Source organism: Equus caballus, chromosome 4 (assembly GCF_041296265.1).
Source record: "Equus caballus isolate H_3958 breed thoroughbred chromosome 4, TB-T2T, whole genome shotgun sequence".
In the NCBI taxonomy this organism is placed as follows: domain Eukaryota; kingdom Metazoa; phylum Chordata; class Mammalia; order Perissodactyla; family Equidae; genus Equus; species Equus caballus.
The window spans coordinates 4,848,781-4,874,811 of record NC_091687.1 but is presented as its reverse complement, the minus strand read 5'-3'; the positions used below and the strand labels follow the sequence as shown (position 1 = coordinate 4,874,811).

The window sequence follows — 26,031 nt, the reverse complement described above, 5'->3', positions numbered from 1 at the left end:
GCATATGTCATATATATAGTGAAATATTAAAAACACTTCCTTTAAAAACAGAAACAGACAGAAATCAATGTGTTAGGAATATGTGCATTAGTGATAAAACTATAAGGAATGTGGGGTAATAACACAAAACTCAGGAAAGTGGCTGCCTCTGGATGGATATAATCATGAGAGTGGGTAGCAGATATATAGTCACTTTATTATTATTTTTTAAAGTGTACACGCGCACACACACAGGCACATACACACAAATGTAAAGTATATTATTCATAAGGTGTTTGCAGATGTACTGAAACAATGATTCATTCTGCAAATGTTAAACAAAACCAGAATGATGGCTAGGCTAAATAACATTGTAACTACAAGAGAAATTTAAATCACCTTCTCTTTCATTGTCCAAGTTTAAGCTTGCCTTCATCGAAGTCGTATTTCTACTCTAAACTGAGATAATACTTTAACACATTCGGGAATAAATTTCAAATGAACTGCTCATGTCACCATGAGAATCAGAGAGGAAGAATTATATGTGAGACTCATTCTATTTCCTGAATAAATCTATCACAATTAAAACTTTAGTGTTTAGGGACCACTTCTCACAATCATGAGGGTGGTGTTTTAGAAAGCTTTTGCAAAAAAATCAATTCTTAAGGGCACACAAAGGAAGGGAAGGGCCCTTGTCAAATGAACTCACATTGATTGCAGAACTTTTCCCCTTTGTCCTATGCACACTAAATTCAGCCCCCAAACTCCAAGAGGCCCCACAGCAATGCTGGTGCGCTGCGCTGAACAGCAGCATCAGCACCGTTTCAGATTTCCTGCTTGGCCTGCTGAGGCACAGACGCGTTGGCGGGCACTGGGGCCAGAGTGGGGCATTGGGGCTAATGAGGGGGAATCCTGGGGAGAATTAGAAAAGAAGGTTTTTTGAGTATGAGACAGAAACAAAGGCTTCATGTAGAGCAGGGACATGTGCTTTTTGAAAGTTTTCCTCTAAAGAACCTTCTGTACTTCAGGTTCCCAAAGACATAAAACAGAAACCAGATTGAGTTCAAGTCCCACTTTAAAAAAGGAATTTATGTGTTCTTTGAGTGGCTTCCAATGGAGAAAGCTATGTGTCAATATAGCAGGTACTCAGTCCTTCCCTTTTTATTTTGTTCTGTTTAAGGAAATGGAGACTAGAATATGTAGGTAGGAGCTAGTAACGAAATTGGCGCCAAGTTTTTCATTCTTTTTTTTTTTCCTTTGGTGAGGAAGACTGGCCCTAAGCTAACACGTTGCCAATCTTCCTCTTTTTTTTTTCTCCCCAAAGCCCAAGTACATAGTTGTATAACCTAGTTGTAGGTCATTCTAGTTCTTCTATGTGGGATGCCACCACAGCATGGCTTGATGAGCAGTATGTAGGTCCATGCCCAGGATGTAAGCCAGCGAACCCTGGGCCACCAAAGCAGAGCACATGAACTTAACCACTCTGCCACGGGGCTGGCCTCCCAGTTTTTCATTCTGATCATGCAAAGCATTATTTGCCTACAGCCTGGATCAATGTTCTAAGTTTTTGTAAACATAATTTTTAAATTCTCGAAAGCCCCTAAAGTTTCCCAAGAAATGGGATTTCCAGTTCTACTTTTTTCATTTTCAAACGGTGCTCAGGCTGCTGCAGAGACACAACCATAACACACAGTTCTTGAGCACCAAGATCAAACGGCTCTTTAAAATCCTGCAGTTCTGAATTCCTCAACTCCTTTTGAATCCTCCAGTAACGTGCTATGAGCAGGTCTCCTAATTGACTGACACGCTAATTCTCCAATGATGTTCAAGTTATGGCAGCGTCCACCTCCAGGCTAAGAAACAACAGCCAAAATATTCTGTTGGAAGAGGACCAGCCCAATGAGTCCTCTAAAAAGGTAGGCCAGTGGAAAGCCACAACACTTCTTAAAAGGTCAGATAAGTTATACAGAGTAATTCCAAAGAATTTATACCCAGGCAAGAGGCTGCAGAAAAGGCCAGGAGGAGCTGGCTTTTTCCTTGTAGCTAAGGGAGCTCTCCCTCTACTGCACATACACTGGATGAATCCCTTTTCTTATTCTTTCTCAACCTTCATATTTTATCCTTCACTCCCCATCCCCTAAAATGTTATAAATAGTGTCACAGGGAAAATGACTCTGGACCTGACCCTATAAAAGAGAAAGTTCTCAGAAGCACAAGATGACAGGGCTGGAGCTCCCTCTAGAGCCCATCCTGCAGTCCATGGAGGGGTCTTCAGGAAAGGGAACCAGGGCTGGGTAGATCCCGGCCCATTTCCCCACGCCAGCTCCTCTTGCTGGAGAGCCTTCCCACTAGCTGAGAGGTCTGGGACAGCAGAGGCCCTCACCAGGACCAGATGGGAGGACGCAGTGGGGAGACGGCCCAGCAGTGTTCACCAGCATCTCTAGAAGCAGAGAGTCTGATTGAGCATGCTTCCTCAAGAAGTTCTCTTGTCAACATCAACTCTGGATATTCACCACGAAGGGATCGTTAAGGAGCTAAGAATGCTCATTTGCTCATTATTCAATCCTATGGTTTGGGTCATGGTCATAGACGTAGACATAACAAATGGATATTCTCATTTTACAATAAGCTGATGACTTTAAACCTGAAATGAAAATATTAATAAGAAATAATGTTGGGGTTTTCTTTAAACCTTCTTTAGAAAAGCTAAAGAAATACAGGGAATTAACATGTTAAGGAAAAACAGCACAACATAATCTTCATTTCAGCATATATCTGACAATCTTAAATCACTACTTTCTTTGCTTAGGAAGAAAAAGAAAGGTTCACAAATATAATACTGAGAAACCTAATTTTCAATATATCACAGCTACATTTAAAATAGCACAGAAAACAAAAGCTACTTCTGATTTGTTCCTGTTTCATGATGTTATTAGAGACTGAGAATACTCTACTTTGCTTTTGATAACTGTGAAGAGGAAATAACTCGGGTAACACTTGATAATATTTCTCTATCATTTGGAGGGAACTTAATAAGTATGTCTAAGTGCTTAGGTCTTGACATAATCAAAAGATTGTCTGGCCCACACTGCCTTCAAAACATGGCTTCTTTCTTCAAGTTCGCTCAGTTGAAGTTATTAAACAGTTCAAAATTATCTCCAAAATACATTTTTGCAACTTTGAGTCATTACTCTAGACAAATAAAACAGAAGAGCTAGACTCTATTAACAGAAAATTAAACTCTTAATTGAATATGGTGTTTCATTAGTACATAATGTACAAAATCCAACATAGGAACCACAACGGCATTTATATAACACTACAAAGGCTTTCACGGCCAGTATCGTTCCTGATCCCCAGAACAGGTGGGTCTGGTATGTACAGGTTGTGAAACAAAATTATCCTCCTTTAAGTTGTATATTGCGAGTTTAATTTTTCTGTCTACGAAATTTTCTGAACCCCTCCTCCAGTCCTGCTCTCAACAACACAGTAATTATAGCTAACATTTATTGAGTGCTTACCGTCTGTTAGGTCCAGTTTTAAGTGTTTTAAACGCATTTATTTCATAATCCTAAAACCACAGTAGAGAAGTATTTTTATTTAGTCTCACTAGATTGAGGAAATCTAACTCTGGATGCCTATCTGTCTAGGATTCTTCCCTATTTGCTTTCTTCTTTAATTTCGCCCTGGTTTGCCTAACATTTTCTTTGCTGGAAAACGCAGAGCAACACTTAGTGAGCAGACGACATATTTTCAACGTCCATAACTTGCCATCTCTTTTTATGTATCTGGAATACAATTATATAAACCTTAGAAAAATAACATCAAGAACATGAAAAGTCAACAGTAGTTAGATGACTTGACCAAAGTCATCCAGCCAATAAGTGGCCCAGATGCAAATCTTCCAACATCCACAAAGTTCTCCTTCCTCATTCTGATGCCTCCAGAAGATGCTCAAGTCTATTATTACCCTCTCGGGAACTTGTCTGTGACTTGGCGATCCTGTCCACCACCACCACCTTCACCACCATCAGTGAGCAAATCTATGAAGAACGCTTCTGCATTTGATGCATTGCCGGAGCGGATGGCACAGAGTCAGTAATGCTAACATCTACCCTTGTCCTTTTGGAATTCACAGTCTAAGAATAATAGCAATGAGATCAAGAGGACATCATGGGCAAAGAACCAGCCAGGCTCCAGGTTAGGGACATGAAAAGGATGGGATGAGGAGTCACACCTACGCATGCTTGAAGAGGGAAGTCTGGAAAACACGTAGATAACTATTTTCCCTGTAAATACCAGCTCCTTCCCTTCGTGTTGATACAGAATCGTGAAAACACACACTGAAGACTTATACTAAACAAACGCACATTGAGTTGGGAGGCAAAAAAAGGGGTAGAACTAGCGTTGCGCTGAGAATCAGACGTGTTAGTCTCAACCCCACCAAGGGGTAATTGGGGCAAGACTCTCAATTTGTCTCAGACTCAGAGGCAATATTCTGTAGGGCAGGAGCAGAGTCTGACTTTGGCTCAAACCGCTTACTGGCTCTATGACCATGAATAATTTTTTAAGCCCCAGTTTCTTCAACTGAAAAATGGGTATAATAATGCTAACCTCGTGGGATTGTTGTGCAGGTTAAATATACTAAACTAAAGGTTTTTGCAAATAGTAGTTGCTCATTAGTTAGTATTCACCATCGTTATTTCTTTATCTAGAAAATGAGGAGATGTGAATATTTTTTAATATCCCTCCAACTTCTAAAAGCCTGTGAGCTTATATCCATTTGGCACTGGGTTAAGCACACTTGTTTAAGGGTTTGCCTAGACAGACTGTTGCTCAGAAGTGGACAATGTCATTTTTTGTAGCATGAATGGCCAATTTAATCACACCTGGAAAAATAATTCATATTTTCAACCAACCCACAATCTAACTGGGGTATATTAGCAATAAAAGTCACTAATGGAAGGGAGAGAAGAAAAGCAAAGAAAAATGTCTCAAATTGCTCAGGTTAAGTATATTTTACCTAATCTACCCTCTAATACAAAATTACCCATGCATTGGTGCAAACCTTTCACAATTTTCCAAAGAAGAGACCATTATTTTTCTAAATTCCTATTACATCATCTTTTCTCTGGAATGGTGTCTTTCAAATATTTTGAACTATAGCCCACAGTAAGTAATACATTATACATTGCAATCTAGTCCACACATACATATATAATATTTTAGGAAATCAAAGTTTCATAAAACCCTTACTATCTGCATTGCATTCATATTTTCTAATGTTTTAATCCAAGTTTTAATGCTGATCATTCTCTAATAAATTGATATCATGGCCTATCATGGTCACCAACCATAATTTGTAAAACACAGCAGTGCTGTATTCCATTCTCTATGAAAGTTTTTAGAAAATGCCAACTAGTCAGTACTATTCCTGGTCCAGTAAACTGGTTAAAGTGCGGATATACAGTTAACTAACGTTTGGCATTACACAGACCCACAATATTGCTGGTTATTGATCATCTGAATCTTACATAAATTCAATTAATCTAGCTTCTAACTATACGTCTCCTTAAAATGCTCTGTAAATATATTTACCCTAAATGCTCACTGTGAGCTTCCTTACCCCATTAAAAGCATTATAGGAATCAGCTTAGCTTCACAACCTGTAACTAGATTCAAAGAGAAACTATAGGAATGCTATTTACCAAATTTTACAATGACCTTTTCTTTCTTAGGTTGGCTTATTTTAATTCTTCTCCATATTTCCATCTACCATACAAGAAGTTCGATTCTCTCTCTCTTTGAATAGCTTGATCTTAGAATCTATTATGACTCCCTGTGGGATGGGGGGTGGGGGGCAGAGCCATAATTTTTCTTTCTTGGTAATTGGGATTTGCACACGACCTTGCACTCTAATGCATATCCCAGCTCTCTGCTTGTCCCATGCCAACGCATTTTTAAGCCGCTGACGACATCAAATTCAACACGCTTTTGTTGTTCTCAAATTCCACAGGCTTTTCAACCTTGAATTTCTTCATGTCTTTTCCATTCATACTTCATTTAATTTTGGTGTCACTCTCCTATGTCCCTATCATTCTTCACAGCTGGATCTATTTGCCTGTTTTTCAAATACTGAGCCTTCCGTCAATGGTGATACACGTTTCCCATTTTGATTTTTGCAACCTCAGTCTTGATCTTCACTGAAACCAAAAAGGGCCTGTGAGGAGCCCCCCGGCCCCCAGACTATTTCCTCAAGGAGTTCTCCAGACACATAAGTAAATGGGCCTATGATGCATTCTGTACTAAAGCTAAAATTGAGTTCCCTCCAAACTCCTGTCTGCCGCTGTCTTCCAATAGGGCAAAGAATGTGTAGAACTCTCTTAATTAGTTAAGTTCTGCATGTCTGCTTCTGAGCTAAGGTCTCTTTTCTGATTTACAACTATTTGTCACTCGTTTCACTATCTTTCACTACTCTTCCACTAGCCCTTTCATTGATAAGTCATAATCCCAAATTTCATGCAATTAGACTGACTTCACTCACCTATCCTTTAGGACCTTTTCTCTTATTAGGCACACACAGACTGTCCCCACCCCACTGCAGACCTGGTTCCATTAGTCTTGTAAAGCCGTCAGACTCTGGGTATGCCAGACCCATTTTGGCAATTCCATTCCAGCCACTCTAGAAAGGTTTGCTTTCTTCTTTCATTCCGCACAATAGTAGCTAGACCTGGTTCATGTCTATATTGGTCAAAAAGTTATTTATCTTCCTCCTGCAAGCCACTCATTTTTCTGTTTTATTTTAGCAGAAGAGATGAGAAATGTGCTCAAGATTACCGTTAGGACAATTTAAACTATGAATGGTACCATGACCCTGTGCAGTAGGAGCATTATAGAATCGTAGTCATAATTTGAGAGCTGCATGATATTAATTACGCGAACATTTAGGATTTTGGGAGAGGTTGTATTTGTTTCTTTCTTTTTTTTTTTTTTTCAAAGATTGGCACCTGGGCTAACAACTGTTGCCAATCTTTTTTTTTTTTCTTTTTTCTGCTTTTATCTCCCCAAACCCTCCCTGTACACAGTTGTATATCTTAGTTGCACATCCTTCTAGTTGTGGGATGTGGGACGCCGCCTCAACGTGGCCTGACAAACGGTGCCATGTCCGCTCTCAGGATCCGAACCCTGGGCCGCTGCAGCGGAGAGCGCGAACTTAACCACTCCGCCACGGAGCCGGCCCCCTGTTTATTTCTTGATTTTTGAAATGCCCCAAAGACTTTTCATAACAGCTTACTGTTTAAGACATCAAATAACTTACCTATTATTTGCTATATGAACCAGCCTCTTGCTTTCTGTCATTATTAACATTTTCTTATTATTCTTGTTATTATTAAGAATAAAGGTCAGCTCCTTGGTCTTTCCTCCTATCAAATAAAAATTCCAATTGACTCATTATAAGGAAAAATCACATTAATTAAAGCTCGTGCTGACCCCCAAAGTTCAAATATGTTATGGAAATTACACTTTAAAACCCTTCCAGTTATCACACTATTAAGCTCCCAAATTGGAATTCTCCTTTTGCTTCATGCCAGTGTGATCGGAAATTCTCTCTCCTCCTGTCCCCTCAGTTTATCTGCTCCCACCACACACAGAAGTGCACTGAGCCATACCACAACTAGAGCTATATGCTCTGCTGTTTCTTTTCAATTTTTTCAATTTTGCTAACTTTGAAAGATTTCCTAGGTATGCACATGAAATTTAATATACTGGCCTGCCCATCTGGACTGTCTTTACTGGATCATAGCATCATATCAAACATAAGCACCAATCACTAAATAATTGTTTTCATGTTAAGCATCTGATGCCACATTCTGGTTAGGTATTTATTTGTTTGTTTATTATTTATAGAAGTATGTAAGCACCTTGATAATATTTTTACAATAGAAAAAAGCTGTTAAATGTTCTTCCTTGCATCAGGGGAAAAAAAACCACCTAATGATATACCGTACGGGTTATACGAGGCCTGTTATTTTTCACAGATGTTCACTTAAAATCTCACTGTTATAAAAATTGTTTTGACATTCATATTAATATATTTTCCAACATCTCTTCAATTGTCATATTCCTTGTCACACTACATAAAAGCAAAAAAAAAAAAATGTTTCTAAATTCTCATTCCAAATCACTTTCTTGTAAGTTTGGCTTGGTAAAAAGAAAATTCTTCAAGTAGAATATGTTGTTAGAAACTGCAAACTGCCCTCTTTGGGGGTACACATTCTTCCCTCTGCATGTGGGGAAGTGTTTGAAATGCTCTGGCAGGGGAAAAACCCCTCCTTAGGGTCATTCCAAAACTGTGAGCTCAAGATGGATTAGCAGCTCTTGGAGCAAGATCTCACTTTCCCATGTGCTCGGCATCAGCCAAATGGTGAGAACTGGTGGTGTCTTGAACACCGAGTCTGCACCTGAGTAAACCCCAGCCCTGTCCTCTCTTCGGAGCTGTGCACACGCAGGGCCACCTATCTGAACAGGCCTGGAGGGTCCAAGAAGAGCTCATGGGCACTGATGCCCAGAAAGATGACAGGCAAGCCTGGAAGACACATCCCCTTCGTCCAGATTGCTCCAGAAGGCCTGTGAGGAATCCACCCCAGAACGTGGTCCCGGCTCTTCTGAAAGCAAGCCTGATCTTTTGAGTCTTATGTAAAATTTTGAATAATGTGATGCTTTTTCATGAAAAACTAAGCGGTAAGGGAAAATCTGCTGAATCCTAAGATGTAATTGATTATATCCCAGTGTTGTAATAAAAATCATTACTTCGGCATCAGAAAAAGCCTCCATTTGGGAATAAGCTCATCACGAATCAGGCTGTCAAGTCACAACCACCGCCATCAAAGAATTCTGGGAAAGTGCCTTTAGTGTGATTACTGCTGATGCCACAAACCAACGAGAAACATGAGCACCATGGCTTTCAAACTATATGGTATTGACTTCTCAACATGGCAGGTGGGAAATTTTAAATCACTTCTTTCTCCTTTCATTCTTTACTCCCTTAATCATTCATATTTTTATTCATTAACTCAACAAAAATTTATTGAATACCTACTATGTGCCAGACATATACATGCTACTACGTGCCAGAAGACAGCAATAATAATAACATGAGAACAGTGACCATAACTAATACTCATATAGTGCTTGCTTACTATGCCCCAGGCACTGTTCTCAGTCTATACATTAGCTCATTTAATCCTTGTACCAATCTCCTAAGGTACACACAATGATACGCCCACTTTGCAGATAAGCAACTGAAGTACAGAGAGATTAATGCTCCAGGTCATGGAATGAGTATGTGTCAGAGCCAGGGTTCAAACCCGCATCTTTTTACTCCAGTGTCCATGATCTTGACCTCTATACTATATGAAGAAAAACGGATGTGACTTGATGGAACTTTCAAAGTACTGGAGAAGACAGACATTAAACAAACACATTTGCAATCTCAAATGCCAATAAGATACGTAAGAAAAGAGCAAGGCGCCACGAGACGGGATGGTATAACACGGCGAAGGCACTTCTTGCAGGCTAAGAGCGCAGTGATGACCTCTGACGATTCTCATCTCACTTAAATGACAAAGTTAGAAAATTTATGAAAGTGGGTTGGCTAAAAAGAGCTGGGGAAAGCCAAGGCTGGGAAGCTGGGGAAAGTGACTAAGCAATTCAGCCCTTAACCCTTGCCATAGAGTCCTGCCATCCTGGTGGCCCTTCTTGTTGGTACACTCAGAATGACCAGAGACAAGGGATCTGAATACAAGCCCCTTCTCCTATTCTTTACGCCTTCTAAATAACGAAATTCAACCTGGATCTGGTGCCCCATCTTCACACATGAAAGTGAATACCTCCTCATCCGCTGCCTCTGACCAAGAAGTCCATGGTGGGGAAGTCTAAAAAATCTTAAATTCTGCCGTAATGCTTTAGCTTATTAAAAAAAAGAAAAGATTTCTTTGGCCTATGATGGTTAACACTTGGGTTTCTGAAAACAATTCAAGATACAGCTTACAGTCAGTAAAACAAACAAACACACACCTTTATGAGACTTGGTTATTAACAGACTTGGAAACTGACTGAAATACTGATTTACAGAACAAGAAGATGAAAGCAGAGAATCAGCTTCCCACAGCAACAAAATTCTCTTTCCATCCTGATTAAAAAAAAAATCTGGACTTTATTACTCTGCTTGACCAATTACAGATCTACCTGTTTCTTTTTAATGTTAGAGAAATCATTCAGAAAGAAGAAAAGTCTCTCTTTTCTTCTCAAGAAGTTGTCTCTCTGTAGATTTGGGAAATTTTGCATGTCTGATTGTTATTATTTATTTTACACATTATTTTTATGTCTTCAGTCTTTAGTTTAGCATGGTAAACAAGTATAGGATTATATCCAGAAGCAGTGTGACATTAGCTCCTAATTCTGTAGTCTCACTACTGAGGTTAACAAGGATTCAGAGGGGAGAGCGAGAGGGCGAGGGTAAGGTGTTCCTAACAGCCCCATTAACTATATGCGCTTCACACATCTAGATAGAAGAGCAACGTCATTTTCAGGTCTAATAAATTAAGCACTTTTTCTAGTTCATTGTTCAGAATCATAAAAAGAATAATTCATGATGTTGTATCGCCACAAGAAAGTCCGCTGCTTCATCATCTTATTGTATCGTTTCATAAGGAATTTTGTATCCTACCTAGCTCTACTTTATGACGTTACTATATTTAAATGCTTAGATAACTAAACACACAAGATACTCATTTGACAACCAATGAGAGTTAAACAGCCTCTAATAAGCAAATAGTACATTAAGTCTCTTCTTTCATAGTCAGCAAATTCCACTCAAGATTAGCCTAGGCACAGTTAAATTACGAGAACCTTCCTTAACATTAAAGAGGAACAGTCTAAAGGTTAGAAACCAAACTTTGAAAGTAACTTACAATACATTATGTTAAATTTTTTGCTAGTGTCATGAGACTTTGAAAACAAAACCCCTGAAAACCACAATACACGTGACATTCCTCAAAAATATCTTCTATGTCCCATTCCTTAAAAATCTGTGAATTGACTTTGATTCTTAACTGCCCTGTTGTCATAATCCACCTTATTTAATTAATATACTTCAGTAATAAATAAAATTATATCCTTCTCTGGTCCACCTACAAATGAAATACCAGATAAATTGCAAATAAAGGTTTTAAAAAGTATGCCTAGAACTTAAGGATCTTGGCTTCTCCAAAAATAAAGTGAATGTCCTTATATTAAGGCTATCATCACATTTTACACTGACATATGGGAAACAGAATAGCATATTTATGTCAAACTTATGAAAACATGACAACATATTTCACCAGAATAAATGATTTTTGTGTGCTCTATTCCAGGAGGAGGAAAGAAAAAGACATTGTAATAATTGCAGTTTGCATTAACTTCAAAGCTGGTAATTTTCCCCCAAAGGTAGTTTTCTTTCCTTCCTTTAGAAGTCAAACAAACAAACAAAAACTTGCATTTGGAGCCCGAAACCTCATAAAAATAAAATATTTAGGAATACATTGCTGAGAAATCACCTACAAATTACTTTCAGACCTTTACAAAACAATCTAATTTGAATCACCAGTCTAAATAGGTCATTTAACTCAGAAAAATTAAAATTAGCTGTGCAAGGTCAATTCTTTTTCTAAAACCTCTGCATCCTCCATGTGCTGTAGTCTTCCAAGTCAAACCATAGCTAAGCATCAAGAACAATATACAAACATTTAAAACCTCAGTTAGTCTGCTCTTGAAATAGCCATAAAACTTAACATTATACATAAAAATATAGAGTCAGAGGGCGGTGGGCTTCAAGAAATTGGAGGTGAAAGGATAGAAGGAAAAATAGAAAACACATTTCAGGAGAATAATGGTATGTGTGAGCGAGTATGGGTCTCTAGGATGCGCGTTTCTTGTTCACAGTACATGACAGATCAAAATCAGCCAAGACACACTGAATACAAAGTGAATACTTTCATACAAGCTTAGCGTCCCACAAGCTTCTCTTCTACCAAACCAGCAGTATAGGATCATGAACTTTAATGCTTTTAAGCACTTTGAGTGACTTAATCATCCTACAACACTGGTAAACTCTGGGATCAAATCCTTGCTCCCCAGAAAACCTCCCCAGGCATAGAAACAGCTACAAAATCTGGACAGTAACATCTTTAAAGAACAAGAACAATAAAATAAAACAAAATGCAAATGAGAAAATTTGGCTGCCTATATTCCTCCACAACCAGATCATCCATAAAATCAAAAGGGGCCCAACAATGTTGGCGCAGGAGGGTGTCAAGTGTCCGAGGATGGAGTCTGCCTTTAGAAGGCAGGACATCGAGGTGGCTGGCAGAGAGGGAACCAGCATCAAGGGAGGTGGAGAAGGGAGTCAGCTTTGTTTCAGGACTCGGCAAAACCACGGCGAAATGCACCCCCATCCCTTCTGGGTTGAAAGTAACTTTGATGCTCAGAAAAAGTACTTTCATATTCTCCAGCTAGCAACAATCTATCATCCACAGGCAAGGAGAGATCAGAGATGCCAGTGAAACAGGTTTTCCTCTCTGCCCATCTCCCTAAAGCCTCTTCCCCAAAATTAGATCTTGAGAAATCCTGATTCCCTCAAGACCTCTCTCTGTTTAAAGATGGAATGGAAGCATCTTTGTTCTGACAAGGAGGCAAACTGAAGACTTGACATTGGGGAATTGCTAAGGAACATTCTAAGCTCTATTTTTCTCTAAAGGGTGAAACTTAAAACAGAATTAGGATTTTTTTTCATTTCCAGATAGATGATAAAATTTTTATAACTGCCTGGGACACAGAGAAACAATTTCGCGCCAGGTGCGCCCACCCCCCAACCACCCTCACGAAGCAACGACAGAAACAGTCCCAGAGAGGGACAGAGCAGGCTGACTCTCCTTCCACTACAACCTCTCAAATCCGCTTTTCGCCTCGCTGTGTCAGTCCCTCAGCACGCGCCCTAAGCGGCCGCTTCTTCGCCCCATCTTTAGTTCTGAGCGGACTCGGCCCAGCAACCGCCCTGCCTCCGGCGCGTCCCCTTTGGGTGGCGCCCCCCGCACTTGGTGGGGTCTCGAAAGGCCAGGACAAGGCGCTCGTGCCGGCTCTGGGGAACCCCGGGGGTTCCGGCCTCCCTGGGCTCCCGCACCCCACCCCGCTACGTCCGAGCGGATTAAGTTGCTCGGCAGCCGGCGGCGCGCACAGCCCCCGTCCCTCCCACTCCCGCCCAGCCCGGGCTCCAGCGCCCCGGGGTGCCCTCGCCCCCGCGGAGGTGAGCGCGCACTCACCGGAGGTGAGCTGCATCCAGGCACAGATCTTGTACACGGTAGCGGTGTTGCAGAAGAAGAAGAGGGTAAAGCAAACGATGCAGGCGATGATGAGCATCATGGAGAGGCCGATGAAGAAGGAAGCGGCTTTGAAGGCGCCCGAGGGCAGCGTGGAGAAGTCCGTGAAGCTGCCCCTGCAGGTCAGCTCCCGGGAGAAGCCGTTGCCGATGCAGTAGTGGAAGAGCCCGAAATAGCCGGCTTGCGGGGTGTCCACGCCGTCGCCGATCCAGTAGGGCTGGATGAAGCACACCACGTTGACGATGGCAAAGCAGATGGTGAAGATGGCCCAGAGCACGCCGATGGCCCGCGAGTTCCGCACATAGTTGGTGTGGTACAGCTTGGCAGCCTCCTGAGCCGGGAGCATCGCGGCGGCGGCGGCGGCAGCAGCGGCGGCTCCGGGCATTCTCCCCCTCCTCCTCCTCCTCCTCCTCCTCCTGGTCCTCCGCCTCCCCCCGCCTCTCCGCGCTCAGGAGACACACTCACCGAGCCGCGCGCGCTGCAACTCCCTTGCCTCCGCCTCAGCCCAGCAGCGCCAGTTTCGGAGTCTGCATCCTCGCTCCCGGAAGGAGGGCGGGGGAGCGCCGAGCACCCCTCCGGCTCGCCTGGCACAGCCTCCTGGCCCCCCTCCCTCCTGGCCCGGGCTCCAACCCTCCTCAACACCCTCCACCCCTCTTCCCGCCGCCGCCGCCGCTGCAGCTGCTGCAGCTGAAGGCGCCAAAGCCCGCGCGGGGCAGCGTGGCGCGCGAGCTCGGGCGCCCCCCGCTGCGCTTCCCGCCTTCCGGCCCCTGCCCCCCCGCCCCGCCCCCCAGCTGCCCCGGGGCGCCGAGAACCGCGGCGACCCTGGACTCGGCGCCAGTGGTGGGCGTGGGCCGGACGGAGCAGCGGGCCTGGAGCTGGGGAGGGGGAATCTAAGGAGGGGGCAGGAGCACCCCCAGGGATCCTAGAGGCGATCCCGGGATCCTGGTTGGCGTTGGGGGCCGGGTGCGGGAGGGTGAGCCTGCGAGCATCTCAGCGCCGCACAGCAACGTGCTTCGACCTCTGCATCTTTGCAGTGGCGCGAAGGGCAGCGCGGCAGGTGCAGGCAGGAGACGCCAAGGGAGAGGAGACGTGGTGCCCCCCCGGAGACTTCCCTATTACCGCCGCAAAACTGCCCCTGGCGAGCTGTTGGGGTGCCTCGTGTCCGTGAGGTGGGGGCGGGAGAAGTTGGGCAGGAGCTCGGCCGACAGTAACGTAGAAGACACACGTTAAGGGTGGTCTCTCATCTGCTCACTGAGCTTGTCGCCTCTTCCCGTTTGCCCATTTATGCAGCCAGATGAACTGTAGCCAGTCATTGCCCTATGCTTTTCTTAAAGTCAGAGCATTTTCCCCACAAATCCTGCCATAGATGGGTCCTGGGGGGCGTGCAAGTGACTGTATCACAGAAACGTATAGTTCGTCTGAAGACAGGGGATAGTTTGGCTAGTGTTACACTTCTTACAGAGATTTTCACTGGCAGCTGCTCTGTGTTCAGGCACTGTGCTGGGTGCCAATGGAGACAGCGGAGACCACAGCAGAGGACTGCTTTCATCGTCCAGGTGTTTCCCCTCCCCCACAACCCACAGCTTCAGCTGACCAGAGTTGTTTTCAGGGTAATTTCCTCTTAATTACCTACACATACTTCCTCACAATTTCATGTGGCAGTGCTGTTTTGCCCCCGCACTGTATGCTCTTTCCTTAGCTTCCTGCTTTCCCTTTCCAGTCTTTCTATTGCTGTTTTAATAGTCCCTGCCTTTCAAACTCCATTTCTCTATTTCTATTGGTTCCTTTTTCGGGTCCTTCTGATTCTGATAGAAAGAAACATGTAACCCCCACTCAAAGCAATGAAACCCGGATCCTCAACAGCAGCAACAGATTTTGGTAACAAATCATTTTGAACCATATGACTGCCAAAGTCTGAGCAGAAAGAAGAGAATTCTGTTAGAATTCAAACCCTAAGTCTACACTTAATTGCATGCTTTATTCTAATGGAAGAACTTGCGTAAGCTCCTTGACACCATCTTGCCATTATGCCCAGTCTGCCTGCCTTCTTATAGAGCAGTAAAACCTGAGATCCCAGGTGGAATATGAAACTACCAGGAATGGTTCAGGAAGCTGAGAATGGTTCTGTTGGGAGCATGGGGAGAGAAGGAAGGACAGCTCCAAAAGGTATTCGGCTACATAAACACCTGTTACATGGGAGAGAGGTCATACTCTAAGTGATGGAGACCAACCATGCCCCTCATCTGATGACCTGAAGTTTTGAGATTGTATGGGGAGAGAGTGGAAATAGGGATGTAGGACACACAAAGATAATGAAGGAGCGGTTGCTGAAACTGGGGAAGAATTTAAACGGGAGAGTGTTGGAATCTTACATTCAGCCTTTCCTATAGGGCATGGAATTCAGGCATTACAGTTCGAGGTCCATTAGGCAGGTCTTTGGAAAACAAGAGACAGAATTAAACAGTAGTGTGAGACATGTAAGTTTAGGTGACTAAGAATCTCTTGCCAGTATGGTCGTAGACACTCAGAAGGTCTTTTAAAAAAAATCAGGATTTGGGAGAGGTGGGGAAGATGACCTAAATATGAGCTAGCCCAGTATAACACTTGCAAGTCTCTAAAAATAAAATTCGTGATGATGTGTCATCAGTGCTTTGGTGGCAATGGAGGGTCAGAGCTTCTGCTAGGCTGCGTTTGTCTTCACGCCCCTGAAGTTGCTGGCAAATCAGAAAATCAGAAGAGTTTTTAACATGGAAGGAGGGAGAGGAAAGGGGAAGGTAATCGGATTTATGGGGCCATCTGGCAGGCCATGTGTCCCAGGGGCAGAGATAGCTTTACAGCCAGAACTGGCAGCAATTTCTAGTGACTCTCCCCAGCCCTCAAATACCCCCAAACCTGCTTGTATGAAGCAGTCCTTCTTTAAAATCAATGCCTAAAAGAGATCTGACTGTTCCCATGGGGTGGTGGAGATGGAAGGTTGCTGAGAGGAGAAAGGCTGAGAATCAAAAAGCCTAGTTTAAACCTCAGTGCTTAAATTGCCTTTACGGGACGAAGACAAGACTGGCGAGTGACTCAGATTCAAATGTTGTGATTCAAAGAGCTTTTCTATTTGAGTCATGCCCGAGGAAAGCCTTATTCTTATTCCAGGTTTGGAATTGCCTCTGGGTTCGTGCTCAGAATCACTATGCCTGGGGGCACACTCAAGGTGTTCGCGGTCAACAGCAGCTATGAACAGACCGGTGTTGGTATATTGCTCATGTAAAGTGCTCCTATGGATTCCCCCTGAGACTTCAAGTCGTTGCTCCTTGAGGTGAGGGGTCAGTTAGAGATGAACGGAACCCTGCCAATGGCCCCACTCCTCCGCTTTATCCTGCCCGGCATGGCAGCAGATTTCCGATGAAGCAGGGTCTCCCAAGACTCTTGGAACTAGGGGTGAACTGGAACACCTGCCACCTCTTCAGCTGCTATCAATGAATGCAGATTGTCCTTCTGCATCTTCCCAGATCCCTCTGTTGCTCATCCCCAACCTCGCCCTTTGCAACCGTAAACCCCAGAAGTAAGACTGTCCCTACCGTTAATCTAAAGCTTTTGCCTGACACCACGCAGACTTTAGGAGTTCAGACAGTTAACATCTGGGGAACTCGTTACATTCATCAAATATGATGGGACCAGGAAAGCTGTTCTAGGGAGGAGAAAATAATAACACTAGCCTGATTCGTGCGAAGAAGTTACTATTGATAGAAAAGTATTTTGAAACTATAACGTGATTCATATGTGCTAAATAACTAGTAGAAGTCAGTGTCATTGACAGCATGGATTTAGAAACACTGAACATTCAAATCTCAAACTTTGCTGTTAAAAATGTTTTTCTCTTACTGCCACAAAGGGTCAGTAGTGAGACCCACTCTTTTCCCAAACTGTGTCTTGCTAAATGGTAGGACTATAAAAGAGAAAACAACAGAAGAATAGTTGGACTGTGTAACGCTATTAAAAAGATCTGGGTGAGTTAAAGGACTAAATATTTTGGTCTCAAACTAATCTGTGATGGCTTGGGACACTGAAAGCCTCGGAGGGCAGGAGACTTGGGATCCAGACGCAGCACCATCTCTGCCTAACTGTGAGAGCCTGAGGCTCTAGGGGCTCCGTTTTCTGATTTCTAGAATTACGTTGAGGGAGATGGGCTGTCAGGTGAATTCTCAGGTGACTTTGTGCAGTAAAATTCTGTTCTGTTCTGCAAAGACCAATCCAAGATGAATTTGCAAAAAAAGGCAAAACCCAGTAGTTGGGGGGAAAAAAAGAGGCGAGAGCTAACAAGAAATATCAGACTCTGGCGATGCAGACATTTTATTTAAAATTGAAAATCTCTTCTGAAATCCAATTGTTAGAATTTTTCAGGCAATGGGTACTTAGTGTTTTCAGGTGAGTCATTGCTATGACCTTGGAAAATGGAGAAAGAGATTTCTAAAATCTGTTACTCACTCAATTTCTAGGGCTATTACCAATGTCAGTATCAGGTGCCGCTCCAGGATATAAAGATTCTAATAATGAAGCTCTTTTCACTCACCAAAGGTTTCCACTCCCTTAGTTTTCTTTTGGGGCTTTTCAGAAATCGGGAGACACCTCTTAATCAGTCACTAGGTTGGCAATGGTAATCAGATGGATTGAGTGCTTCGATGCCCCCTGCCAATCAAGATCACATTGGTCCCAAGGCTCCCATCGTGTTGCACCCTGGTCTATGCTACTTTGCGATGAGAGGTGAGTTCCACAGAGAGAGAGAAATGGGAAATAGGAATATCAGTCATTCTCCTTCTTTCCCTTTCCCTTCTATTTTGAAATGGATTCTGTGTAAGTCACCCCTTGTATAAGTTCTTTTCACTTTTCCAGACCCAGCTAAGAGCACAAGTTGTTTTCTCGCAAGGCTGAGCACCTCCACAGCCTGTGCTAGGAGAACTCTCTCTCTTTCTGTTAACCTTTTTAAGCCCTTGATGATTTCAGAACAATTCTGTCTGAAGGTAAGGAATGACCTCTGTTGAATAAAATACTGTAGAAACTTGACCGTCACTTGAGGTATGATTATTTTAAAGTGGAGTGGAGTGAATGATATTATATTAAAGTTTTAAATTCAGTGTATAGGTTCTATTCTCTTTCAGGCTAATACTAGATGGTCTTCCTGATCTTTAAAAAAATTAATACTGTCTGTTTTTCATTCTGAACATGCTTTATGGAGTTTCCCATTCAAAGTGCACCTGAATTGAAAATCAGCATCTTCATTTGGAACATCTGTCCTTGAACCTTCAGTTTGGGTCCCATATTTGAAACCACTGCTTGGATTATCTGCTAAAGACATCTTTATCCACAAAGCTTCTCTCTCCTACTTGACAATCACCTGAGTTTCTCAGACCTCAGGTTGAGCCTTTTTGAGAATCTCCCCAAGACACAGAGCACATATTTTAAGTCTTATAAGCCCAAACGGCCCTCTAAATGTGAAGGAAACCCATCCAGATGCTTTCTTTGACTGCTATAGTGACACAAAATAGCAATCTGGATAATTCAGTGCTTTTGTTGAAGAGACACATTTTCATGCCTGTTTTAGTCAGCTTTTGCTACAGAAGCAACACAAACTTTCAGTGGCTTATAACCACCACCGTTTACTTCTAACCCACACCACATGGTGGTTGCTGGTTGGCTAAGGTCCTGCTCCAGACAGTGGACCTGACTGCAGGTCTGCTTGTGTTCTCATTTGGAGGTCCAAGTTGAAGGAGCTGCCCTTCTCTGGGACGTGATGTTGGCATAAGGACAGGAGTACAGGAGGCTGAGGCAAGTTATAAAACTGTATCCAAAATTTCTGCTCAAATATAGCATGCAGCATATCATCTCATATTCCCTTGGCCAAAACACATCCTGTGAAGAAGTCAAAAGTCAGTGTGCCAAGGATATAAAATCCTCTTACAGGAAACAGATGAGTGGAAAAATCAAGAATTTTAATCTAATCTACCACCTCTATCCTCTGACAAAACTTTGACGCCAACTTACTTTTCACATGTTTCCTGGAAAGAATATACACATATATGATTTTGCTTAAAGGCTATAGAACTATTTCATTTTGGATAAATACTTCATCCCACTCTTTCTTTTATTGAAGAATCTGCCTCTACTTTTTTTAATGGAAAAATTAATAACTGAAAAGAGGTCCCATGAGAAGCTAAATTCATAATGAATTTATTCACTTTACAATGTTAAGGCATGATATATGATTCTGCCTGTTAAAGTGTGTTTGATCTAAAATGGCATTTAGTTTCAAAATGGAGAAAATATGTGTTGCCATGTGAATTCCCACAAGCCTACTGTCTTTTCCAAACTTGAGTATGAATCCTTTTAAAAAACAAAAAAAGCTAGTGTACCCACAGTAATGACTTATAAGTTTATGATTGTAATGATACTTAAATGTACAGAGTGAATATTAAAAGCATCAAGCTTAATTTAGCAGACTTTCAGCCATGGCAGCATGAAGAAGTCAGTGCATCCTCTCCCCCCAAAACAATTATAAAACTGAGTGAAATTGTCAAAACAACCATTTTAAGGCTCTGAAGTTTGACGAAAGGCAAACAACAAGTTGAGAGGTGTTTACTCGGGAAGCACTGCTGGAATTTGGATAAGAGAAGTGGGAGTCTGTGGTCTTCTTGCCTGGTGTGGCTCCCTTCCTACTCTCCCCCAGCTCAGTCAGCACGCTGCTTCCGCAGGGCAGGGCTGGCAGTGGACACCACCAGCTTCTGCCAGAAGAGGAAGACTTCATTTGGAGTGGAGGACAAAAGTCTATGTCAAACAGCATTGCCACTGAAATTAGCGAGCTCAGTAGGAAATGAGTGTGGAAAACCCGTGGCTCTGCTAGCCTGAGGTCCCTCTTGGGGCAAGCAGTGGACTAGTGAGGAATTTACTGGAGATAGCTTGGAGATGAGAGAGCCATAGAAAAGCTAGATGAACCCTCCACACATCCCTGGCCAACTGAGGAATGATATGAACATTCAGGGGAGACAAAAAAGAATTTGGTGGAAAGTAGAAGCTGAGGAAGACTTGAGAAATGCCTGAATCCGTTGCCGGAGGATGGAAGCTTTACCAGTTTGATGTGTTTGAGCACAACCTCTGCCCAAATCATTGCCTGACCATTAGGCTATGCAGACTCAGGAGAAACTTCTGGGGAACGAGCCTAAAAGATAGATGTGAGAATAATATTTTTTTTAAAAAACCTGAGCAGAGATAGCAGCAGCCACACACAATGAGGGAGACAGACTCTGTAAGATAAGTCCAGGCAAGTTGCTGAAAAAAATCCCTCAGAAGGGAAAAATCAGAATCTAGAGTTGCTATAATTTATTATCCAAAATGTTTAGTTTTCAACAACAACAAAAAATTGAGACATGCAAAGAAATAGGACAGTCTAACTCTTAGAGAAAAATTAGTCAGTAGGAACTGACTTTGAGTGGACCCAGATGTTGGTTTTAGCAGATGAAAGCGTCAAAGCAGCTATTTAAAATATGTTTTAAAAATGAAAGGAAGCCACGTTTAAAGACTTAAAAGTATAATTACTACTCAACAAATAGAGAATCTCAATGGAGAAATAGAAACTACAAAAAAGAAGCAAAGAGTTGAATAGTACAATAACTGAAATGAAAATTCACTGGATAGATTCAATAGTATCTGCAGATTTGATATGATACAAGAAAGCATCAGTGATCTTGAAGATAAATCAAGAGAAATTATGCAATCTAAAGAACAGAGAAAAAAAGATTAAAGAAAGAAAAGGCTTCAGACATCTCTGGGACAAGATCAAGTGTACCAAAGAATGTGTAATGAGAGGCCCAGAAAGGGGCAGAAAGTTTATCTGAAGAAATAATGACTGAAAACTTTCCATATTTGATGGAAAACCTTACAGATCCAAGGAGGTCAACAATCCCAAGGAGGATAAGCACAGAGACCTGTATCTAGACATGTAGTAGTGAAGCTGCTGAAGCTGAAGATAAGGAGGAAATCTTGAAAACAGCAAGAGAAAACCAATTCACAGGAACACTGGAGCAACAATACAATTTATGGTTAACTTCTCATCAAAAACAGTGGAGGCCAGTGGCATTAGGATGACAGACTCAAAATGCTGAAAGGAAAAAAACCATAAACCAAGAATTCTATATCCAGGAAAAGTGTCCTTCAAAACAATATCACTCAGTAATTTTTTAAATGGAAAAAACTATTGATACATATTATAATCTGGGTGAATCTCCAGTGAATTATGCTGAGTTTAAAAAGCTGAGTGAAATAATTCTATTTATATAACATTGTTGTGATAAAATTGTGGAAATGGAGAACAGATTAACAGCTGCTAGGGGTTAAGGAAGGAGTGGGTATCAGAGGGAAGAAGATGTAGCTATAAAAAGGCAGCTGTTGGGGTGGGGCATCCTTGTATTGATGGAAATGTTCTGTATCTTGACTGTATCAATGTTAATATCCTAATTGTGTTATAGTACTATAGTTTTGTAAAATGTTACCAACTGGGGGAAACTGGGTAAATGGTACACAAGAATCTCTCTGTATTATTTCTTATAACTGCATGTGAATCTACAATTATCTTAAAATAAAAAGTTTAATTTTAAAAATTACATGTAAAAGTAAACATATACATATTTAAAACTTAAAAAACAATGAATGGACCAAACACTCCAATCAAAAGGCAGAGATTGTCAGACTAGCTAGAAAACTATCCAAATGTCCATGAACTGGTAATGGATAAATGAAATGTGTTTTATCTATACAACAGAATTTATTCAGGCACAGACATGAAAAAACTACCAATACATGCTAGAAGATGGATGGACCTCAAAAGCATTATGCTAAATAAAGTACGCCAGATGCAAAAGATGCCACTTTTAAGAAAGTTCCAGAAAAGGAAAATATCTAGAGACAATCGATTAGTAACTGCCTGGAGTTGGAGGTGGGAGCAAAGACTGACTTCAAATGCGCACAGGAGAACTTTTGGGGGAAATTAAAATGTTCTAAAACTGGGTTACAGTGATGGTTGCACAACTGTGGAAATTTACTAAAAAATCGTTGAACTGCACACTTACAATGGTTGAACTTTATAGCTTGTAAATTATACTTCAATGAAACTGTTTACGAAATTAAATATAAACTCCCAGTGCTTATACTTCTTTTAAAACCTACTCATGTGATTATCAACCCGAGTCATTTACAAATTAAGTATGAGACAAACCACCATACTAATAAAACTCAAATTAACTTTTCCAGATTATAACTGAGAAATTTAAAGATACCACCTAATAAAAATCTTTTTCTTAAGTATCATTTATTCACTTATACTAACGCCACAAGTTGATGCACATAAAGTCAAGATCAACTGAAAAAGTCCTCTCTCACTTGAATTTGGCTGTGGTTGATCTGGCACAGGTTTTGTAGAGGCTGCAATGTCTAGACTGCAGTGTGCCCTGTGGCAACTCAATTCTCACCACATGTCTCCCTCCAAACTACTGCACAACTTTCCTTCGCACAGTTGGACCATAATGTGATTTGGCTTTGCTTGGTGCCTAGACGGCATTCATGAGAATGTAGGCTCCACAGGACCAGGGACTTTTCTGATTCACTGCTGTGTCCCCAAAGCATAAGACAGGGCATGGCATATTGCAGCTATCAAAAGAATGAATGAATGAATTTACACATAAAGACCACTTCTACTACGTATTACTTCACAACATTACTCTGATGCACTATCTCATTTTCAAATGATAGTATCATAGTCACTAAATAAGAAATTAACATCTTATTCTATAAAAACGATTTTTTTTTTTTTGGGTGAAGAAGATTGGCTCTGAGCTAACATCTGTTGCCAATCTTCCTAATTTTGCCTGAGGAAGATTGTTCCTGAGCTAACATTAGTGCCAATCTTCCTCTATTTTTTGTATATGGGATGTCACCACAGCCTGGCCTGATGAGCAGTGTGCAGGTCCACACCTGGGATCTGAACCCATGAACCCCAGGCAGCTGAAGCAGAGTGCCTGAACTTAACCACAATGCCACCACGCCTACCCCTATAAAAATGATTTTTAATTGTAAATTATCACGCAAAAAAAGGTTTTTTGTTGTTTCTCTTTGAAACTACTAGGAGTTGTGTAACAGTAGTTGTGGGATGAGGGTTCCCATCTTGACATCAGGATGTAGTGCAGCTGGACGTGCTTACCAACACGTTTAAAACTAAACTCCTTGGCGGATCACTCAGCATCGATGCCATCACAAATACGGAGCCTCCTCTGTTCTAAAACTGTTTGTCAGCCTGTTTCCACACCAGACAGTAAGTGTATCAGATTATTTGAAATGCTTATATTAATTTTTAAATTAGCACCTAATAAAAACTGAAATTAAAAGTTCTCCCAGAGAACTCTCCAATGCTGAAGAGTGTGTCATGCGTATCTCAGGTTGAGAAGCAGTGGCCTAAATCATTCTGCATTTCACCTGGTGCTGTTTCTGTTTCACGAGTATTTATATTTCATTAGCATCCTCACTAAGAGCATGAAGTAGGGCTTCAACTCATTATTCTGTTGAGACGGGTATTCTACTTATTAAAGTCTTTATTGAAAACACCTGCTTTTACATATTTTTCAGACCCAATTCATTCCTACTGTATTTTATGATGGAGAATTCCAAAATCTCTCACCTGAGAATTTCTTCAAATGCTGAATTCTTCAAATTATTGGCCGGGGGTGGAGGGGTGGCTGCACCGTGGGGAAGGAGCGAGGGGAGTGAAGACCACTCACCAGGAAGCTTCCTGCCCACTCCCAGACAGAGGCAATGGCGACCCTTCGGGAATGAAGACTAGCTGCACTCCTAATTTTCTCCCCAAGAATCTCAGCTCTGATACCTTTGTATTTGGGGTCTTACACACAGAATTCATTCCCTTCGTTCATTGATATAAACAAATACTAACCAGTGCATACCGTAGGTTGTACACTGTGCTAGTTGCTGGATTACAGATGTGAACAAGACAGTCCCTGCCTGACGGGAGCTCACACAGTCAAGTAAGAGAGAGAGAAATGTAACGGGCTAAGCTCTGACCTCTGATAGAGGTGCCCTCTGAAGGCACATGGGGGGAAACATCTAGCCAGCCTGAGAACCAAGAAAGCTCCCTTGCTGAGGGTTGGGCTGATGAGGGGATGGAGAGAAGTGAGAACAATCGGGGAGGATGTTGCACAAAGAGAGAGCAATACGAGTAGAGGAAGTAAGGCAGGAGAGAACCAGGGAACTTGGAATTGAGGAGGATAGGTGCGTCTATTTTCTTATTCATTCTCCCTTCCGTCCATCCATCTGTCTATCCATCCGTCCATCCATCCATCCATCCAACCAACACTCATTAATAGTCTCAAATTCCTGATGCTTGGCTAAGTGGTGTGGATTCAAAGATTATTAAGAGTTGAACCCTATTACTCTAGAGAACTGAAGGCCGGTGGTTCAGGAGAGACCCGAAAAAATGCAGGACCTCCCATGTGTTTCTTGAATCTGTTCAGGTCTCCCCATCTCTACCCCAAGGCTAGTCTAAGTTATTAATCACCTCCCGCCTGAACTACTACAATAGCCACAGCATCGTCCTCCTTGCTTTCACCCCCTCTTATTTATCCTTCACAATGAGGACAGTGTCCTTTTTGAAATGCAGATCTGGTTATCCCACTGCTTCTTCTCAAAATGCTTCAGTGGCTTCTCACTACTCTGAGACTCAAGGCAAAATGCCTTAGCATGCCCCTGCTCGTCTGGACACTTCTACGAGGCTGTCCAGCCTCAACTTATTCTGCTTCCCACTTGCTTCTCCAGTCACACAGGCCTTCCTTACGTCCTCTTCTCACCAGCTTCCTTCCTTCATCCATACGGCCTTTTCACATGCTGTTCCCTGTGCATGGAATACTCTTGGAGAAATTTATCTTTCATCATCCTTCAGATCTCAATTTAACTCTTATTTTTTTTTCCAGAAAGAAGCCTTTGCTGACCTCTTAGACTTCCACATACTCCCTCATGATCTCACATTTGAACCATTTATCACTGTTATAATAATATACCTATTTATGTGACTGTTTGAATAATGCCTATTTCCCTCACCAGACAGTGAGTGAGTATTTTTCCTCACCACTGAAAACTTAACTCCTAATTCAGTGCTTGGTCAACATTCATTGAATGAATGAACACATATGGTGTGGCAGGTTGCACTTCCCCAAAGTGGCCACAACCATATCTACCATCCCACATGTTCTTCTGAATGTGGGGCTTTAATGCTCCTCCGAGGAAGTCCACACAGCCTGTGGAGAAGCCCATAAGGTGGGGAACAGACACACCGCATTCCACAGCCCTGGCTCAGCTCCCACCTGACGACCAGCACCATCTTACAGCAACGTGTGTGAGCCATCTTGAAAATGGATCCTCCAGTCCCCGGGTGAGCCACCACAGCTAGCACTGTGGGGAGCAGTGATCAGTGACCTCTGCAAAGCCCTGCCACGACGAATGGTTGCTGCTGTTTTAAGCTGTGAAGTTTTGAGGTGGTTTGTTACACAGTAAGAGGTACTGGAATATATAGTAAAAGAGATTCATACTTAACTGA

The 26,031-nt window shown here is 42.1% G+C and overlaps 1 protein-coding gene and 1 long non-coding RNA gene across 4 annotated transcripts in view; one reads left to right on the top strand and one right to left on the bottom strand.

Moving 5' to 3' along the window:
• LHFPL3 (LHFPL tetraspan subfamily member 3) overlaps positions 1-14,018 on the bottom strand; it is a 483,666-nt gene extending 469,648 nt beyond the window's left edge. The window contains exon 1 of one of the 3 annotated variants that reach the window (XM_023640148.2): positions 13,341-14,018. In XM_023640148.2, the coding sequence (XP_023495916.1) occupies positions 13,341-13,782 (442 nt within the window). In that variant the 5' untranslated portion in view covers positions 13,783-14,018. The remainder of the gene's footprint in view (positions 1-13,340) is intronic. The other 2 variants (XM_001489278.6, XM_003364773.5) reach the window with 2 other exon arrangements.
• A 207-nt stretch (positions 14,019-14,225) lies between these two features.
• LOC138923869 (uncharacterized) lies at positions 14,226-23,125 on the top strand. The gene is made up of 4 exons (XR_011438089.1): positions 14,226-15,007; positions 18,001-18,149; positions 18,279-18,406; positions 18,622-23,125. It is a non-coding gene; the product is annotated as an uncharacterized lncRNA (long non-coding RNA).
• Positions 23,126-26,031: the final 2,906 nt, after the last annotated feature.